This window comes from Manis javanica, chromosome 6, assembly GCF_040802235.1.
Source record: "Manis javanica isolate MJ-LG chromosome 6, MJ_LKY, whole genome shotgun sequence".
NCBI lineage: Eukaryota > Metazoa > Chordata > Mammalia > Pholidota > Manidae > Manis > Manis javanica.
Genome location: NC_133161.1, coordinates 2,623,135 through 2,639,879, shown reverse-complemented (window position 1 = coordinate 2,639,879; position 16,745 = coordinate 2,623,135). Strand labels below are relative to the sequence as shown.

The 16,745-nt window shown below is 46.8% G+C and overlaps 1 protein-coding gene across 2 annotated transcripts in view; it reads right to left on the bottom strand.

The window, feature by feature from the left end:
* PAXIP1 (PAX interacting protein 1) overlaps positions 1 to 16,745 on the bottom strand; it is a 52,824-nt gene that overhangs the window by 8,636 nt on the left and 27,443 nt on the right. For both annotated transcript variants that reach the window (XM_073238152.1, XM_073238153.1), the window contains 8 exons: positions 13,644 to 13,739; positions 11,896 to 12,033; positions 11,126 to 11,247; positions 10,506 to 10,690; positions 9,456 to 9,499; positions 7,147 to 7,217; positions 5,803 to 5,905; positions 4,584 to 4,752 (listed from right to left, as the gene is read on the bottom strand). In XM_073238152.1, the coding sequence (XP_073094253.1) occupies positions 4,584 to 4,752; positions 5,803 to 5,905; positions 7,147 to 7,217; positions 9,456 to 9,499; positions 10,506 to 10,690; positions 11,126 to 11,247; positions 11,896 to 12,033; positions 13,644 to 13,739 (928 nt within the window). The remainder of the gene's footprint in view (positions 1 to 4,583; positions 4,753 to 5,802; positions 5,906 to 7,146; positions 7,218 to 9,455; positions 9,500 to 10,505; positions 10,691 to 11,125; positions 11,248 to 11,895; positions 12,034 to 13,643; positions 13,740 to 16,745) is intronic.

The window sequence follows — 16,745 nt, the reverse complement described above, 5'->3', positions numbered from 1 at the left end:
CATCTCTATAGATGCTGAAAAAGCATTCGACAAAATTCAACATCCATTCATGATAAAAACTCTCAACAAAAGGGGTATAGAGGGCAAGTACCTCAACGTAATAAAGGCCATATATGACCAACCCACAGCCAACATCATACTGAACAGCGAGAAGCTGAAAGCTTTTCCTCTGAGATCGGTAACCAGACAGGGATGCCCACTAACCCCACTGCTATTTAACATAGTACTGGAGGTCCTAGCCACGGCAATCAGACAAAACAAAGAAATACAAGGAATCCAAATTGGTAAAGAAGAAGTTAAACTGTCACTATTTGCAGATGACATGATATTGTACATAAAAAACCCTAAAGATTCCACTCCAAAACTACTAGAACTGATATCGGAATACAGCAAAGTGGCAGGATACAAAATTAACACACACAAATCTGTGGCTTTCCTATACACTAACAATGAACCAATAGAAAGAGAAATCAGGAAAACAATTCCATTCACAATTGCATCAAAAAGAATAAAATACTTAGGAATAAACCTCACCAAGGAAGTGAAAGACCTATAACCTGAAAACTATAAGACACTCTTAAGAGAAATTAAAGAGGTCACTAACAAATGGAAACTCATCCCATGCTCCTGGCTAGGAAGAATTAATATCGTCAAAATGGCCATCCTGCCCAAAGCAATACACAGATTTGATGCAATCCCTATCAAATTACCAACAACATTCTTCAACGAACTAGAACAAATAGTTCAAAAATTCATATGGAAATACCAAATACCCTGAATAGCCAAAGCAATCCTGAGAAGGAAGAATAAAGTGGGGGGGGATCTCGCTCCCCAACTTCAAGCTCTACTACAAAGCCACAGTAATCAAGACAATCTGGTACTGGCACAAGAACAGAGCCACAGACCAGTGGAACAGATTAGAGACTCCAGACATTAACCCAAACATATATGGTCAATTAATATTCGATAAAGGAGCCATGGACATACAATGGGGAAATGACAGTCTCTTCAACAGATGGTGCTGGCAAAACTGGACAGCTACATGTAGGAGAATGAAACTGGATCACTGTCTAACCCCATTCACAAAAGTAAATTCGAAATGGATCAAAGATCTGAACGTAAGTCATGAAACCATAAATCTCTTAGAAAAAAACATAGGCAAAACTCTCTTGCACATAAACATGGAGACTTCTTCATGAACACATCTCCCCGGGCAAGGGAAACAAAAGCAAAAATGAGCAAGTGGGACTATATCAAGCTGAAAAGCTTCTGTACAGCAAAGGACACCATCAATAGAAGAAAAAGGTACCCTACAGTATGGGAGAATATATTCATAAATGACAGATCCCATAAAGGGTTGACATCCAAAATATATAAAGAGCTCACGCACCTCAACAAACAAAAAGCAAATAATCCAATTAAAAAATGGGCAGCGGAGCTGAACAGACACTTCTCTAAAGAAGAAATTCAGATGGACAACAGACACATGAAAAGATGCTCCACATCGCTTGTCATCAGAGAAATGCAAATTAAAACCACAATGAGATATCACATCACACCAGTAAGGATCGCCACCGTTCAAAAGACAAACAATAACAAATGTTGGCGCAGGTGTAGAGAAAGGGGAACCCTCCTTCACTGCTGGTGGGAATGCAAATTAGTTCAACCATTGTGGAAAGCAGTATGGAGGTTCCTCAGAAAGCTCAAAATAGAAATACCATTTGACCCAGGAATTCCACTTCTAGGAATTTACCCTAAGAATGCAGCAGCCCAGTTTGAAAAAGACAGATGCACCCCTATGTTTATTGCAGCACTATTTACAATAGTGAAGAAATGGAAGCAACCTAAGTCTCCATCAGTAGATGAATGGATAAAGATGTGGTACATATACACAATGGAATATTATTCAGCCATAAGAAGAAAACAAATCCTACCATTTGCAACAACATGGATGGAGCTGGAGGGTGTTATGCTCAGTGAAATAAGCCAGGCAAAGAAAGACAAGTATCGAATGATTTCACTCATCTGTGGAGTATAAGAACAAAGAAAAACTGAAGGAACAAAACAGCAGCAGAATCACAGAACCCAAGAAGGGACTAACGGTTACCAAAGGGAAAGAGACTGGGCAGGAGGGGTGGGAAGGGAGGGATAAGGATGGGGAAAAATAAAGGGGGCCTTACAATTAGCATGTATAATGTGGGGGGGGGGCACGGGGAGGGCTGTGCAACACAGAGAAAAGAAGTAGTGAGTCTACAGCATCTTACTACGCTGATGGACAGTGACTGTAATGGGGTTTGTGGGGGAGACTTGGTGAAGGGGGGAGTCTAGTAACTATAATGTTCTTCATGTAATTGTAGATTAATGATAAAAAAATAATAATAATAATGAAAAATAGAAAAACTTTAAAAATCCCAAAGCCAAACTGATTTTAAAAACCCATAAAGTGCTAAGAGATGGGTAAAATAAAGAAATGAATTAGAAAGCAAAAACTCAAGGACTAATCATTACAAATAATGAAATAAGGTCAATTCTCTTCTTGAGAAATTTCAGAAATAATTCAAAAACACAAACTTTTGGCAGAACGTCTTTAAATACATATATGTATTTCAAAAAGTGGATATGAACAGACGGATTCTACAGTTCACACGATGAGGCAAAAGGCCCAGAGCAGCGACTCAATACTGAAGAAGAGAAAGCTGGAGGCCTCACAGCACCCGGGTCCAGGGCCCTGTACAGCGCGGCGCCCACAGATCAACGGAACAGAGCAGGGAGCCCAGAAACAGATGCGCGGGACACAGTCCCCTGATGTGTCAGAGGAGCAAGGCAGCACCTGGGGCAGAGAGCCTGTTCACAGGTGGACCCCCACACGGACCCAGAGACCCCGCATCCTTCACAGAATTCACTCGGTGTGGATCCGAACACGAAACACGTGACTAAACTCTCGGGAGAAAAGCCAGATGGCCCCACCATGGAAGGCACGATCCCTGGAGGAGAAACACCGCTCAGTGGACCAGATTACAATTAACTTCTGCTCCGTGAAAGAGTGTCAAGAGGATGATGTGACAAGCCACAGACTAGGAGGAAATATTTGCAAAAAACCATCTGATAAAGGACTGTTATCCAAAACATACAAAGAATGCTTAAAACTCAACAATAAGAAACAAGCCAATTAAAAAATGGGCAAAGGAGCTGAGCACACATCACCCAAGAAGATGCGCAGATGGAAATAAGCATACGAAGATGTTAACATCATACGTCATTAGGGAATTGCAAATTAAAACAAAACTCAGATACCACAACCCAACTATTATAATAGTGAAAATTTAAAACACTGACACCAAAATGCTGGCAAGGAGGTGGGCAATAGGAGCTCTCATTCTTTGCTGGTGGGAATGCAAAATGGTCCAGCTAATTTGGAAGACAGTTTGATGGTTTCCTATAAAACGGAACTTTCTCTTACCGTCCGATCCAACAGTCGTGCTCCCTGATATCCATGCCAAGGAGCTGAGAACACCTCTGCACAAAAGCTGCACACAGACGACTAGAGCAGCTGTACTCACAGCTGCCAAAAGTTAGAGGCAACCAAGATGCCCTCCAGCAGGGGAGCAGCAGCCCCACAGTGAGATATTACTCAGGACTAAAAAGAAATGAGCTATGAAGCCATGAAAAGACATGGAGGGAGCTTAAGTACATGTTATTGAGTGAGGGGCAGGGAGGCGGGCACACAGCTGACACAATGTGAGAAGAGCAGAGGGCGGCAGGAGGCCGGCGTGGGCCCTGAAGCAGTTCTTTAATGGTAAGGGAGTTAGTTAAGTTTCTGCGCCTCTGTGGTTGGGGCATAAAGGTCAAACTCAAGAACCAGCTCATTCGCAGGCCAAGGGCCTCTTCTCTGCCATGCACCTAAGGGCCAGGTGAGGGCTGAGGATGCAGGTGCAGGGCCACAGGGGCTGGGAGCACCTGTACACAGGGGAGCACCATGGCTGTGCACACACACAGGGGCGCAAACCTGTCCTGGCTGCAATGGCTTCTGTGAGGAAAAGATCTTTCAGGGTTTATATTCACTCTAGACTGAGCCAGGTCCTAAAAACACTTAGGTGCATTGATTATTCTAAGAACAAACCAGCCCTTCCTGCGCTATCACTGAGGGTGACTGCCAACAGGAGTTACTTCTGCTGCCCTGGAGGAGGGAGCTGGCAAGGGAGCCATCTCTCCCCCCGTGACCCTGGCGGCATCAGGACGTGCACGGACACAGCTGTCTCCCCCCTTCACCTGACAGTGCCTGCGAGGGCCGCATGCTATACCAGGTTCCAAAACACATACACTAGTCAGGGAACAGCAAGGCAGGACACAGAGCTGTTCCCTGAATACAGTCCAAGTTACCAAAAGCTTTGTATTTCACGTTAAAATGCAGTGTCAAGCAAATGACTCAGTGAGACATGGAATAAACTTAGGAATTTAAATGGATAATTATCAAATAGTTAAAAATAAAAGCTAGATGTTTATTAAAATGAAAAAGAAGTTAAATCCAAAAATCTTTTAAGTGTATCTGGCATCCTAACCAAGGCACTGGTGCTGACACTTACCAATAAACTTCTGGCATTTGAAACACTCTTCCAGCCACTCGGGGGTCACGATATGCTTCACCACTGAGACGGCCGTCAGGAACTTCACTGTGCGTGTCACCTTGCTGGCGATGAGGTGTGTGCATTTCTGCGCAGACTCAGCAACCTCGCCTCCAAGAATGTAGAGCTTCTGCAGGTGATGAGCACAGACGGGAGGTGAGAGCCATGTCTACAGAGCCGCACGAGCGGCACGGCGAACGCGGCCTAAGACATGAACAGTCTCGGTCATAGAAAACGGCACAGCTGGCAAGCAAAGCGACCAAAGCCACACGGTGCAGGGGGAAGGTGAGGAAGCGATGTGCAGTGCGAGTTTCTGCAACCCCTTCCTCACAAATCAGGATCAAAATATGAATTCTCCATCAGACACCAGCTGCATATTCTGTAAACAAATAAAAAATGCCCTGAAAACAATGCAGTTCATGTCATGATTAAATATGCCAGACTTTCTAAGCTGAAATGGAGATAAGGGAGGCACATTAACACATGGTCTCTATTCAAAAATCGAGGGCATGCAATTTGACTGAGAAGGCATGTCCACAAAAAAAATTATCTCTTAAAAACTACTCTCACTTTAAAAGTAAAATATTGTACTAAACTTATAATAGTAGCATTTATAATTATTTCTTTTCCATACAGAAAAAAAAAACAACAACAGAAAACAACTAGAAGTAAAACAGGAAACCAATGCCATACAGGTCACTTACACTCTCACTGACCACAACAAAGACCCCGGGCCCCACAACCCCACGCTGCTACTTCAAAAAGTGTTAAAATTTAGTTCCACTTCCCATCTAACTGCACAAGTATACTTCCCTTTGGCTCACCCCACCTGGAGAACTGATCCTGAGCAGACTGGGGTTCAGCCGGAGGCGCGCCCCAGGAGCAGAAAGGACAAAGGCGCACGGCCCCACAGTGGCTCCAGGTCCGCCCAGTGGAGCCACCGGCTGCTGCCTGGAGGGCACGCATCCGACTGAAACGGCAGCACGGACGCCGGGAGGCACGAGCCCCAGGGCTGCTTGTTACTGTGAAATGACCGCTGACGCTTCATCACCACACACCATAAAAGCTGCGTAAGATATCCTTGGTTAAATGCCGGTCCAATAAACCGCAAGCCTGAAGCACATACATACAGAAACGGACGCTGCTAAAAACCCTTACACGAGGTGGAATGGACCTTCACCTTAATGTACTGTTGAACTTGGACAGGCTCAAATCCAGTGAAAAGCACAAAAGGGGTCAATTCTGGTGTGAACTTCTTAGTGGGAGGTGGTACATCTTCAATTCTACAAAGTAAACACATACAAAACAATGATTTTATTAGTTACTTACAAATGTTCTTAGGAAAACAAGGGATTTTAATGGCCTCAAAAAGCGTGACAGCTCTCAGCGTGTGTGCGTCTTAAAGGGAAGATGCGTGAGGGCCCTACCCCCGGCCTTTGCCCCGTCACAGCCCTCCCCAGAGGTTCGGGCTTCCTTAGATCCGGAGCCCCCGCCGCATCCTCATCAGCAAACCGCTCCCCATAACATCTTCAAGAAGTTGGCCGACACTGACATCCTCTCCACCTCGCAGGCTCTGCTGACCTGACCAGTTGGGACATGCTGGCCCCCCATCCCCAAGAGCTGTAGGAGGCAGCATGCCCAGGGCTCCCGCCGTCTCAGCTCCCACCCTGTCCAGCCCTGCCCTACTCACACCATGGGGTAAAAAGCCATCTGACTCAAGCGCACATTTCAGCTAAGCCTCTCGGCCTCTCGTTTTTTCAAATCCTGTTCATAACTTGTCTCTAACTGAGACAGTCCAGGAAAAACTTTTTTAAAGTTTATTTGTGGCATTTTGAAGACGGTCTTAGAAAACATAAACCACTAATTAGGATTTTACTAAAAATGTCAACGCTTGGTAGGTTGTGTGGCCATGGAGATGAAGGAGGGAGGGACGAGCAGAAGGGAGACCGGCGGCCACACAGACCCAGGCGCACACTGAGTTCTCCGTGCACGCTGGGAACACAGCTTCCCGTGCCACGGATGGAGACAAGCCCCCGGTTTGCTCCCGCACCTGCCTTATTGATCACATGATGGGCAGGACGCCCCCCTGGCCAGCACTGGTCACCATGCTTTCAGCAGAGGGGCCAGGAAGGGGGACAGGACAGGCCACACAGCCCCCTGCTGCAGGACGGGCTCTCCCAGGAGCACAGGACACAGCCCAAGGACGCACGTCTGGAGGGCTTCCAGTCGCCTACGCCATCCCGTGGCAGCAGCTTGTGTCTTACACAACGAGGGCTTGGGGAAGATTTTACTTAAAAACAGTAATCAGCTGTTTTACCAATAAAGAAGAAAGGAAAAATGCTGACCTACTCACTGTCTATCTCCAGCAGTAAAATGAGACCTATCACAACGAGGTCATAAAGCAGCAAGTAAATCCTTTCAAGTCCTAGTTACTTGAAATTTTTCAGAAACATTCCAATTGTCACCGTTTTCTAAAACAGACCTGTAAGAGCTAAGCAGCCACAGAAAAGGTGATTACTCGTACCTGGCTCTCTTGGAAGAAGGCTGGATGCTGGTGACTTCATTCTGTTTTAGTTTGGGAGGTAGTCTAACACCCTGTAATTAAAAGATTATTTACTTTGATCAATCTTCCAAGTAATACCATAGCTTCCAAGACATTTATGTGTCAAATATAAAATTATCTCATCATATGTGAAACCCATGCTTCCCACATCGAAACTCGCATTTGCCCAGAAGGAGCCCGAGCAGGGGCGGCCCTCCGCCAGCCTCGCACCATCTCCAGATGCTCTGCACCCCCATCCATGGGGCGCCGCAGGGTCCCTGAGGGCGTCGCTTTCTCTGTCCCCAGCTCATGGCACAGAGGGAGTCCTCCACCCGCAGCTTTTCAGGACAGCTGTGGTTTCAAATATTTGTTCTTGTCTCCCAATTTGGAATTTGGAAAACATACTCATTGCAATTACATTACTCAACAGAAATTTCACCTACAACATTTCACAAAAGACGTCACATGACAATCAGACCAGCAGCTGTGAAGAGCGAGATAAAGTTCCAACGGCCACACAGTGTCCCTGACGGGCGAATGCTGGGCCGGCAAGAGGGGCAAGGCTGCTCTCGCTGTGACGTGGGCTGCCAACCAGCCTCTTCATATCTTAACACTGAGTTTCTTCGCAACACACACTGTACTTACTTATGTTTCACTATTTGAAGTAGTATTTCTCCATCTTACTAACTTACCTTAACTAAAACTTGTATTTTCTAAATATTGCTGCTGTATCAAGACAATCAAAATAAACATAAGAATATCTACAATAAATATCTGAACTCCATTGGCCCTTTCAGACATGGAGACTCAAGCTTTATAATAATTTGCAGGAAGGTTTCAGATGTTTTCTCATCACTGCCTTTAGAAGGGAACAGCCCCTCAACTCTCTGTTTCCGGCAGCCATATCTAAGTCTCCAAATCACCACTCATTGGTAGCAATGACAGAAACAAATGGTAGGAGTTTTAAAGGAGGGTAAACTGGCGTCCTTGTCTCTAAGTTTTATTTACTGATACAAAGCTGCAGGGGAAATGGACACCTGGAGCTCGCACATAGTTTCAGAAAATAAGCCACGCAGCCTGGTGGGGGAGACTCTGATGCCCACCTTCTCAGCTTGACCTTAGCAGCCACCATAAAATTTCTTTCATCCAAACGAATTCAGAGAGTATTTGCTTTTGCTGATGTGTCAGAGCTACTCATGTTTTATTAGAATCAAATTACTAGTTTAAGCAAAAAAAGCAAAACAAAAACCTATGTGGCCACATTATAATTAGCATGAAGGAAGCAGGCGGCAGCCTATAGGCTGCCTGAAGGACTCCAGATGATTATCAGCCGTTTCCAGGTTAGATCTGGAAAGAGTAGGCCAGACCACTAATAATCAGAACCTAGGCTTAGGTGTTACTTGGTAATTCTGACAACATTCTCCTCAGCTGTTTACGGAAGGACAAACCCCAAATTACCTCTGTAACTGAGGGGGATGTGGTGAAAAACAATGGGCACATGGTACAAGTCCATTATTTAAAAATACAGGTTTATGATATGGTAACACATACATAAACCTAAGTCCTTAAACCATACTGCTACCGAGCAACAACAAATCCTGCCATTTTCACAGTGACAGGCAGTTATACAGCAACAATGAACAGCAGAGAAATTCTACAGTGAAAAGTCACTGAAATTTAATGTGGAAAAGCAGCCAGTTGGAAGAAACAATTAACATCTACCCATCAAACTGGATGGTCGTGCGTGCAGACGGCCCCCACTGAGAAGGCACCATATGGGTTTCCTAACGACCGCCCACTGGCGTTCAACCTTCCAGAGTGGCCATCCTGGGAGTACTGTGTTAGCAGCCTCAACCAACGTGGCGTGACCCCACCTGGGACATGTAACCCCGTGTACCCACCACATGAGGTCAGGGCCCCTGCATTCTCACCCACAGCCTGCAGGGTGTCACAGGTCTGGGCTCCCAAGGCTGCTCTGGGTTCTTGCCCCTCTAACTCCACGGAAACAGGAAGTGGTCTGCCTGTGTTCTGTCCTCCAATCCCATAAGATCCCACAGTTATCTGATGCAAAGAATGCTACTCACACATGTAAATATGAACGAATGGCAGTCCACTGAGTAAGAGAACAAAGCAGCCCGAGTGTATCCTAACATTTTATGACAGGTGAGATGCTATAACCTCCAGTTTGTTATATTGACAAATCATAAAAGAGTTTCCAATTCATAAATGCAAATATATCTTTACTGCATTTTTATAATAATAGCCAAAGTATGGTTATTAACTTGACATACCATCAACAACTCTGCTGACACTTTTAATGGAACTCTCCAAGCATCTAAAGAGAAAAATATGTTATTTGTAAAATGACACATTGTTTACATACAAAAGCCTGTTTTTAAAGCCTTTCTGGGGCTAAGGCTAGACACCTAGGTGGCTTAGCTGACACTTAGTAAGGCTACATGTAAAGGACTCGACTTAGGGTGAAGGGCAAAGAGGGGCAGCAAGAGCTGCCTGGCAGGGGCTCGAGGGTCCCATGGCCGCACACCTTCCATGTAAGCAGCAGGAAGGAACACAGCAGCCAACAGTCAACTTGGGCCTGAGCCGGGGCCCCTCCGGCTGTGTGCGCCCAGGTAACCATTTCTGGGAGCCACACAGTCCCGCCCGGCAAAGCACTTATGTTGCAAGGGGCCCACACACATCGGGAGGGCGAAGCACGCCTCCCACGCGTGGCCGTGCCTCAGGGGCTGGTAGTTAGTCTCCATCACGGTTTCAGAGCTGAAGCCACCTCAACAGGTAGGTCACAGGGAAGCAGACCGCGGCTCAAAATGAAGAGCTTTTATGCTCAAAACCATCCCAAACGGAAGTCAACGGGCTTCTCTAACAGACAGCATACTGAGGCAGTCTGGATCGCCCTTTTTTGGGTAACTTTCAATTCAGTACATGCAGTTAAGTGTGTTAATACATGCAAGACGGGACGGTGATGCCGCCAGCAGTTCTGAGCAGCTGAAAGGGGGAGAGACGAGAGTGACACCCCTACCTCTGTGACAGTGGGGCAATCGAGGGCAAGTGACGAGACCTGGACTCTGACCTAGGGGAGGATGGGGGGCGCTTCGTGGGGGTGGCCCTTTGAGGGACAGGCTACTGGCTTGAGGGCCAAGACGGAGAGAGGCTCTGGGAGACAGCGAGCCAAACCCTGGCCAGAGCGGGGAGGGAAGGAAGAGCGTGCAGGGGCAACAGGACGCGAATGAGAAACCGACTCAGTGGCTGGGATGAACAAAAGGCAGGGAACCCACGCCTGGTAACTTCATCGGCAAAGCTGAGACCTGTGAGGCTCCACTTACCCAGAAGATTCGAAACGAGGTGCTGGGTGGGGGCAAACGGGTCCTGCAGGCTGAAGGCGGTGTAGCGGCTGCACTGGATCAGCCGCAGGGCCTCAAAGTTCCCCAGCAAGATGTCACCCAGCCACTGCGCGTTCACGCACGGTATCCGCCACTCTTTGGCTTTTTCATACTTTAAACCAGTGGGTCTTTTATGGTTTTGTTTTTTAAGGAGAAAGCAGATTTATTAAATATTAGCTATCTACTGTCCAAATACATATTTATTTTCAACAGAAGCCAACAAAAACACCCTCTTGGGACAGACAGGGCAGGGCTATCTCAGCCCAGCTATGAGACCCCCGTGGCAATTTAATTTTACTTCGCGGCTCACACTGGATCACAGGTCATCTGCTAGTCCTTATTCCTGCTCCCCAACCTAATTCAAATCCCACTAAGTTATGCAACACCGCTCAAATGCTGCAGAGCTCTCTCGGCTAACAGCGGGAAGGTCACTGCCACTCCTTCAACAGCCTGGTTTTCAGGTTCCCATCACACAGCGGTGATACACTAGGAAATATGGGACTGTTCAAACAGTCACTACGCTGTGTGTGAATGGAACTAAAGATGGTGTCAGAACTGCTTACTCTTTACAGATGAGCACCGTGTTGTTGCGGCATAAGTAGCCTGTGTACTTGGCACCTGCCAGGTAAGCCATTAGCTTTAGGTCATCTCTGTCACTGTTGACAAATCCAGTCACAGAAATAATCTAAGGAAAACAAGAGCAAACAAGATCAAGACACAAAGACAATGGAGCCCACACACCCTTTCTTCTCCTCTTAGCTGTTTTACACACACACAGACCCTTCCATTCTTTCCTTGGCAGCAGGGAGATACCTGCTGGTACCATTACTATGAACGTCAAAACCAGCATGATGTTAATAGTCAAATGGTACACATGCGCTCATCACGGGAGGAAGAAAAAAGAGCGTGAGAAACCAAATGGGAAGTCGTCTTTATCATGTTAATACAACATTCTTCAGATCCCTTTGACAAAGCGATTTTTTTAGGCATATAAATATCAGTCTTTCATTTTCCCTACAATCCCAATTTTGAGATTGCTTGTGTGGAACAGTCTAAGAGCTATAGATAAAGCTCTGTCCAATCAATAGTGGCTGCTTCTGCTGCAAGATACCTGATTTATTTTAGAATTTCAAACATTATTGAAGATCTTGGAGAACCAGTTACATCTCCTATGTGCAGGAAACTATTCCTGGGGAGTAAAGGAAGTACGTTTACTCTGCTCGGGCACCTGTGAACCAGGCTGGCCAAGGTACTCAGAAGATGCCACTCAGAGGCCGATAAACGACATAGGAAGTCAGCAGGTGATTAGAGCCCAAGGAATGAGCTGCCTTACGTGCTGAGAACACGGCTTTCCTCCTGGGGGGAACGCCACCGGGAAATGAAGGGCTCGATGAGGCGGCACCATTTTCTTCTTCTTCAAGACGGTATTTAACCAGTGTGCGGTAACACATCTCTTCCTTTCTCTAATCGCCTACCAAACAGAAAGTTACAAGTCTGTTGCTGTGGGGTATTTTTTTAGCTGTGGGATGAAATACAAAATTGTAAGGCTGTATAACTACAATACCACCTTTATTGGAACCCCTACCAGAATTTCAGGACATTTCACATTCAATTTTCTTAAGTAACAAACTATAAGAGCCTAGCAAGTTAATTTTAGCACAAGGTGAAAATATTACTACCTACATATGAACAAGGGCCTGCAACAGGGGATAAAAGGATACATATTTTATAACAACTTCAAACATAACTTTAATCATGAAATGATGTTTATGATCATCAAAATGAAACCCCCCCATTAAAAATAGAGGGCCCCACATACCACAAGTAATGAAAAAATATAATCGCCCACCTAAAATAGACCATAGAAAAAAACCTCTCAAGTATTTCTACATTTTCAGTTGAAAAGTAGATCCAATAAATGGCCATACTCTTTGAGGAGTTCCTTGGAGGTCATTTATCAATACACATTAACTTCATTCTGTCTACAAATAAGAATATTTTTAAGAAAAGAGAGAAAGATCTTCAGGAGAGAGATGAGGCAGCATGAAGGGTTGGCGTGTGCCCGTCAGGTCTTCCAGCTCTCACGGTGTTGCCCAGCAGTGGGAATCCTGCCACTATGCCCAGCAGGGGAAATACTGCCTCCAAGCCCAACAGTGGGAAACCCTGTCACTGCACCCAGCAGGGGGGAATCCTGCCTGCCTCCATGCCCAGAGCTGGGGTGGGGGAAATCCTGCCTCCACACCCAGCAGTCGGGAAATCCTGCCTCTAAGCCCAGCAGTGGGAAACCCTGCCCGCCTCCATGCCCAACAGGGAAGAAATCCTGACACCAAGCCCAGCAGTGGGAAATCCTGCCCGCCTCCAAGCCCAACAGGAAAGAAATCCTGACACCAAGCCCAGTAGTGGGGACTCCTGCCCGCCTCCATGCCCAGCAGGGGGGAATCATGCCTGCCTCTGAGCCCAGCAGTGGGAAATCCTGCCTGCCTCCATGCCCAACCACGGGGTGGGGGCAAATCCTGCCTCCGTGCCCAGGAGTGGGTAATCCTGCCACTATGCCTAGCGGTGGGGAATCCTGCCTGCCTCTGCACCCAGCAGTGGGAAATCTTGCTTCCACACCCAGCAATGGGAAATACTGCCTGCCTCCACACCCAGCAAGAGGAACCCTGCCTCCGCACCCAGCAGTGGGAAATCCTGCCTGCCTCCATGTCCAGCAGGGGGGAAATCCTGCCTGCCTCTGTGCCCAACCAGGGGGTGGGGGGGCAATGGGAAATCCCGCCATCATGTTCAGGTGGGGAATCCTGCCTCCACACCCACTCCATCAGTACTGCTCAACTGGAGTGGAAGGACTGCCTGCCTTTTGCTTACCACCACCTGTAATCTCACTCCCTTTCTCAGGCTCAATGACACAAAAGCCTGATGTCCACAAAAGTATATATCCCACCAAAGGTCTAAAGTAAGAAGAGATTTCTCTATTTTTAGCAGCAGAGAAGTCCTTTCCAAACACAGTGATCATGAGAATCCTAAAATGGTCCATATAACAAGGGCTGGACTTGGTAGCAGGCCTGGGGGAGGTCCTGCACTCACCTGTGCATACATGCTGCTAACCTGGCTCTCACAGAGGAGGTGTGTGCAGCGACCGGAGAGCACGGGATCCACAGCACCGCCATGTGCCTGGATGATCTAGACACACACAAGGCCCAGAGTCCCAATTGGCTTTGTGCACTTGGGACAACAGAGCAGAATTACAATTTCAAGTAAGACAGCTATTAAAGGAATCCATCACATATTTATATTTATAATTTTCCCTGAAGTCCATAGCAATTATATTTAAGGATTTTTCCACCCAGTAGTATGAAATGAAAATAAAACTCCAGCACTCATTTAATCTGAATTTCCGGAGGGAAAGAGAATATGGAATACTCTCTAAAACGGGGCTTCTCAACCTGCACTATGGACATTTCAGAGCAGCTTATTCTGAGCTGCAGATGGCAGTCCTGTGCCCTGGAGGGCGTCCACAGAGTCCCTGACCTCTACCCACCAGAGACCATAGTACCCCAGCTGTGATACTGCAAAACACTGCCTGGGGACAGGATCACCACTGTTAAAAACCATTATACTGAAAGAGAAAATTGAAGTAGTGAACACCGAAATTTATTTTTTAAAACAAATTCAGTTTTTTGGGTGTCGGAACTGTTCTGTGCCTGATCATGGTGGTTACATTCGTATATTGTCAAATTCCAATAGTGCGTTCAACAAAATATCCAAAACTATGTATGCCAAAAAGGGGAAATTTTACAGTATGTTAAATAAAGGCCTGCCCTACAAAACGATTCTGCTTTACTTTCATATTTTTATTACAGCAATTCAGAAATGCTTTAATAAGCTTATGACAAAAAGAGCAATTTCTCATCCTTTTTTCCATCCCCCAAGCAATCATGTTCAGCTCTTCAGCTGCTTCTTCAGGACTTACTAACACAGTCCCCCTGACACGTTTTATACTCTTGTGTTCCAAGAGACTATCTACTGACCTCCTACCTAGGACACCCCCCCACCCGGCCTTCCTAACTTGGCTCTGCGGCCAGTAGGCCAAGCCTAGTCTCTGGGACTCACTACAGTGTAGTTCAGCGCTGGTTGGTGAGGGCGGCGTGCCTCTCTTGTGCGATCTGCTCTCCTCTCCAAGGCTGATACTGCCTTACGTGCCTCCCGTCTTGTTGTTTCTTATGTGCTTTCACTATTACATTCCCGGATTCTTCAAAGAAGGGTAATGTGGTGTTTTAAAAATATGTCCACAAGCTCTTAGACACCCCTTCCTCCAGGCATTAGAGCTTGAGTCTCCAAGCCTTGGGCATGGACTGGACTTCCTGACCCTCTTCTCACCGACAGAACATGGTGGCTCTGACAGCGAGTGACTTCCCAAAGTCGTAAGAGAAACTGGGATTCCCCCCGACCCTGCCTTAGGCCCTGCACGTGGGGGATGCCAGCACCATGCATCCCTGCTGGCAGTCCACCAGACAGGCTCCAACCCCAGCCTTGCCCAGATGGGGCAGCCCAGCTGCCAGCCACCCAGCCACTGCTAAGCCTCCCCAGGCTTCTAACCCACAAGAAAACTGAGACAACCATATTTGCTGTATTAAGTCCCTGAGTTTTGGGGAAGTTTGTCATACAGCAACAGAGAACTAAAACAGTGCCCCTCTCTTTCCCCAGTAAGGCAGATCCAGTCATCGGCAGCGCCGGTTCTGCTCTCCTGGGGCTATCTTCCTGCTCTAGTTCTGGCCAGCTCCTGTCTTGCTGCTCACGTCTGTCTGCAGTTTCTCTCTGCCCTCGTCCCCTCCATCTCTGCACCAGAGCCCCATTCTTGGCCACCTCACCTTCCTCTGTTGGCAGTGTCTTCCAAGAATGAGCACGTGGAAGGTACTTTTTTTTGACTGGAAGTCTGTTAATCTTTATTCCAGTGTCACTTAATTGACAAGGTGGATGTTATTCTGGGTTGGAAATTTCTTTTCCTCAGAATTTTGAAGACACAGATCAACTGTCTTCTAGCCCCTCTTGACACCCTTCCAATTCCTAATCTTTAAACCTTGCTGCTGAGCTTTGCATGATTCCCCACTTGTACACTCTGAACTTAAACAAGGCTGTCTCACCATGCTTTTCAATCTGGGAAATGTGTCCTTCAGTTCTAAGCTACTTAAAATTTTCATGCTATTATTTAATGTTGGACCTCTTGGACTAATCCTTTAACTTACAAAAACAAATTCTTTTATATTTTTGAGTTATGTCCTATTTTTTTAAAGGAGAGTTTCTAAACATTGTCTTCTAAGACCTCCATGATTTAAAAAAAATTCCTGCTGTTGTGATTCTCAAACAGATCTCTCCCTCTCTCCCCACTGACCACTGTCCAGTTCAGGCAGCTGACATCTCTGGCCAACAACACAGCCATCAACCTGTCCCCCTTAATTCAACATTTCACAATGTAAAATGTACACCTCCCTTTTTCTATATGCTTTAAAGGCTCCATGGAGAAAACGCCAATTTTCACAAAAGGGCATATAAGGCAGGTCTTAGAAGGCCTGACCTGGCCTCCGTGCCCTGACCTCGCTGCCTCCTGGACATCCCTGAGGGGCATGTGCTTTCCCCCAGTCCGGACTGCTCCCTGGGACATCCTCGTCTGGTTCCCACTCCTCGTCCTGTAAGACTGAGTCCAGGAAGCCCGACCCCCAGGAGACTTCCTGGGGCGCCGACTCCCCCTGCCGGACAGCAGCTGGCCTTGCTCCCGGCTCTCCTGCCATCCTGTGCCCACTGCCCCCGAGGCACGCACAGCATAGAGTAGGGGTTCAAACCCCAGGATGCTTACAGGGAAGCACATCAAGATGCATTTGAACCATACTTAAGCTCATTTAAAGAAATAATTGTGACTCGGTTTTGACGTGCAGCATTGCAAGCGCTCACTTCTTTGACGGCCGCCATGCAAAGTGACGAGCGAACGGGCTGCAGCCCCACTGGCCCTGTGGTCTGGGCCCCTCGCTTTGCCTCCGAAGACGGCAATGATGCCACGAACGTGACCGTCCCTGCCCCACATCACCTGAACCTGACCTCGCTCCCACATCCTCAATTATATGCAATTTGGGCCCCTTAGAATTTCAGAGCTGAGTCTTAAGAATGATAAATCCAACATTTTCCCTCAGCTAC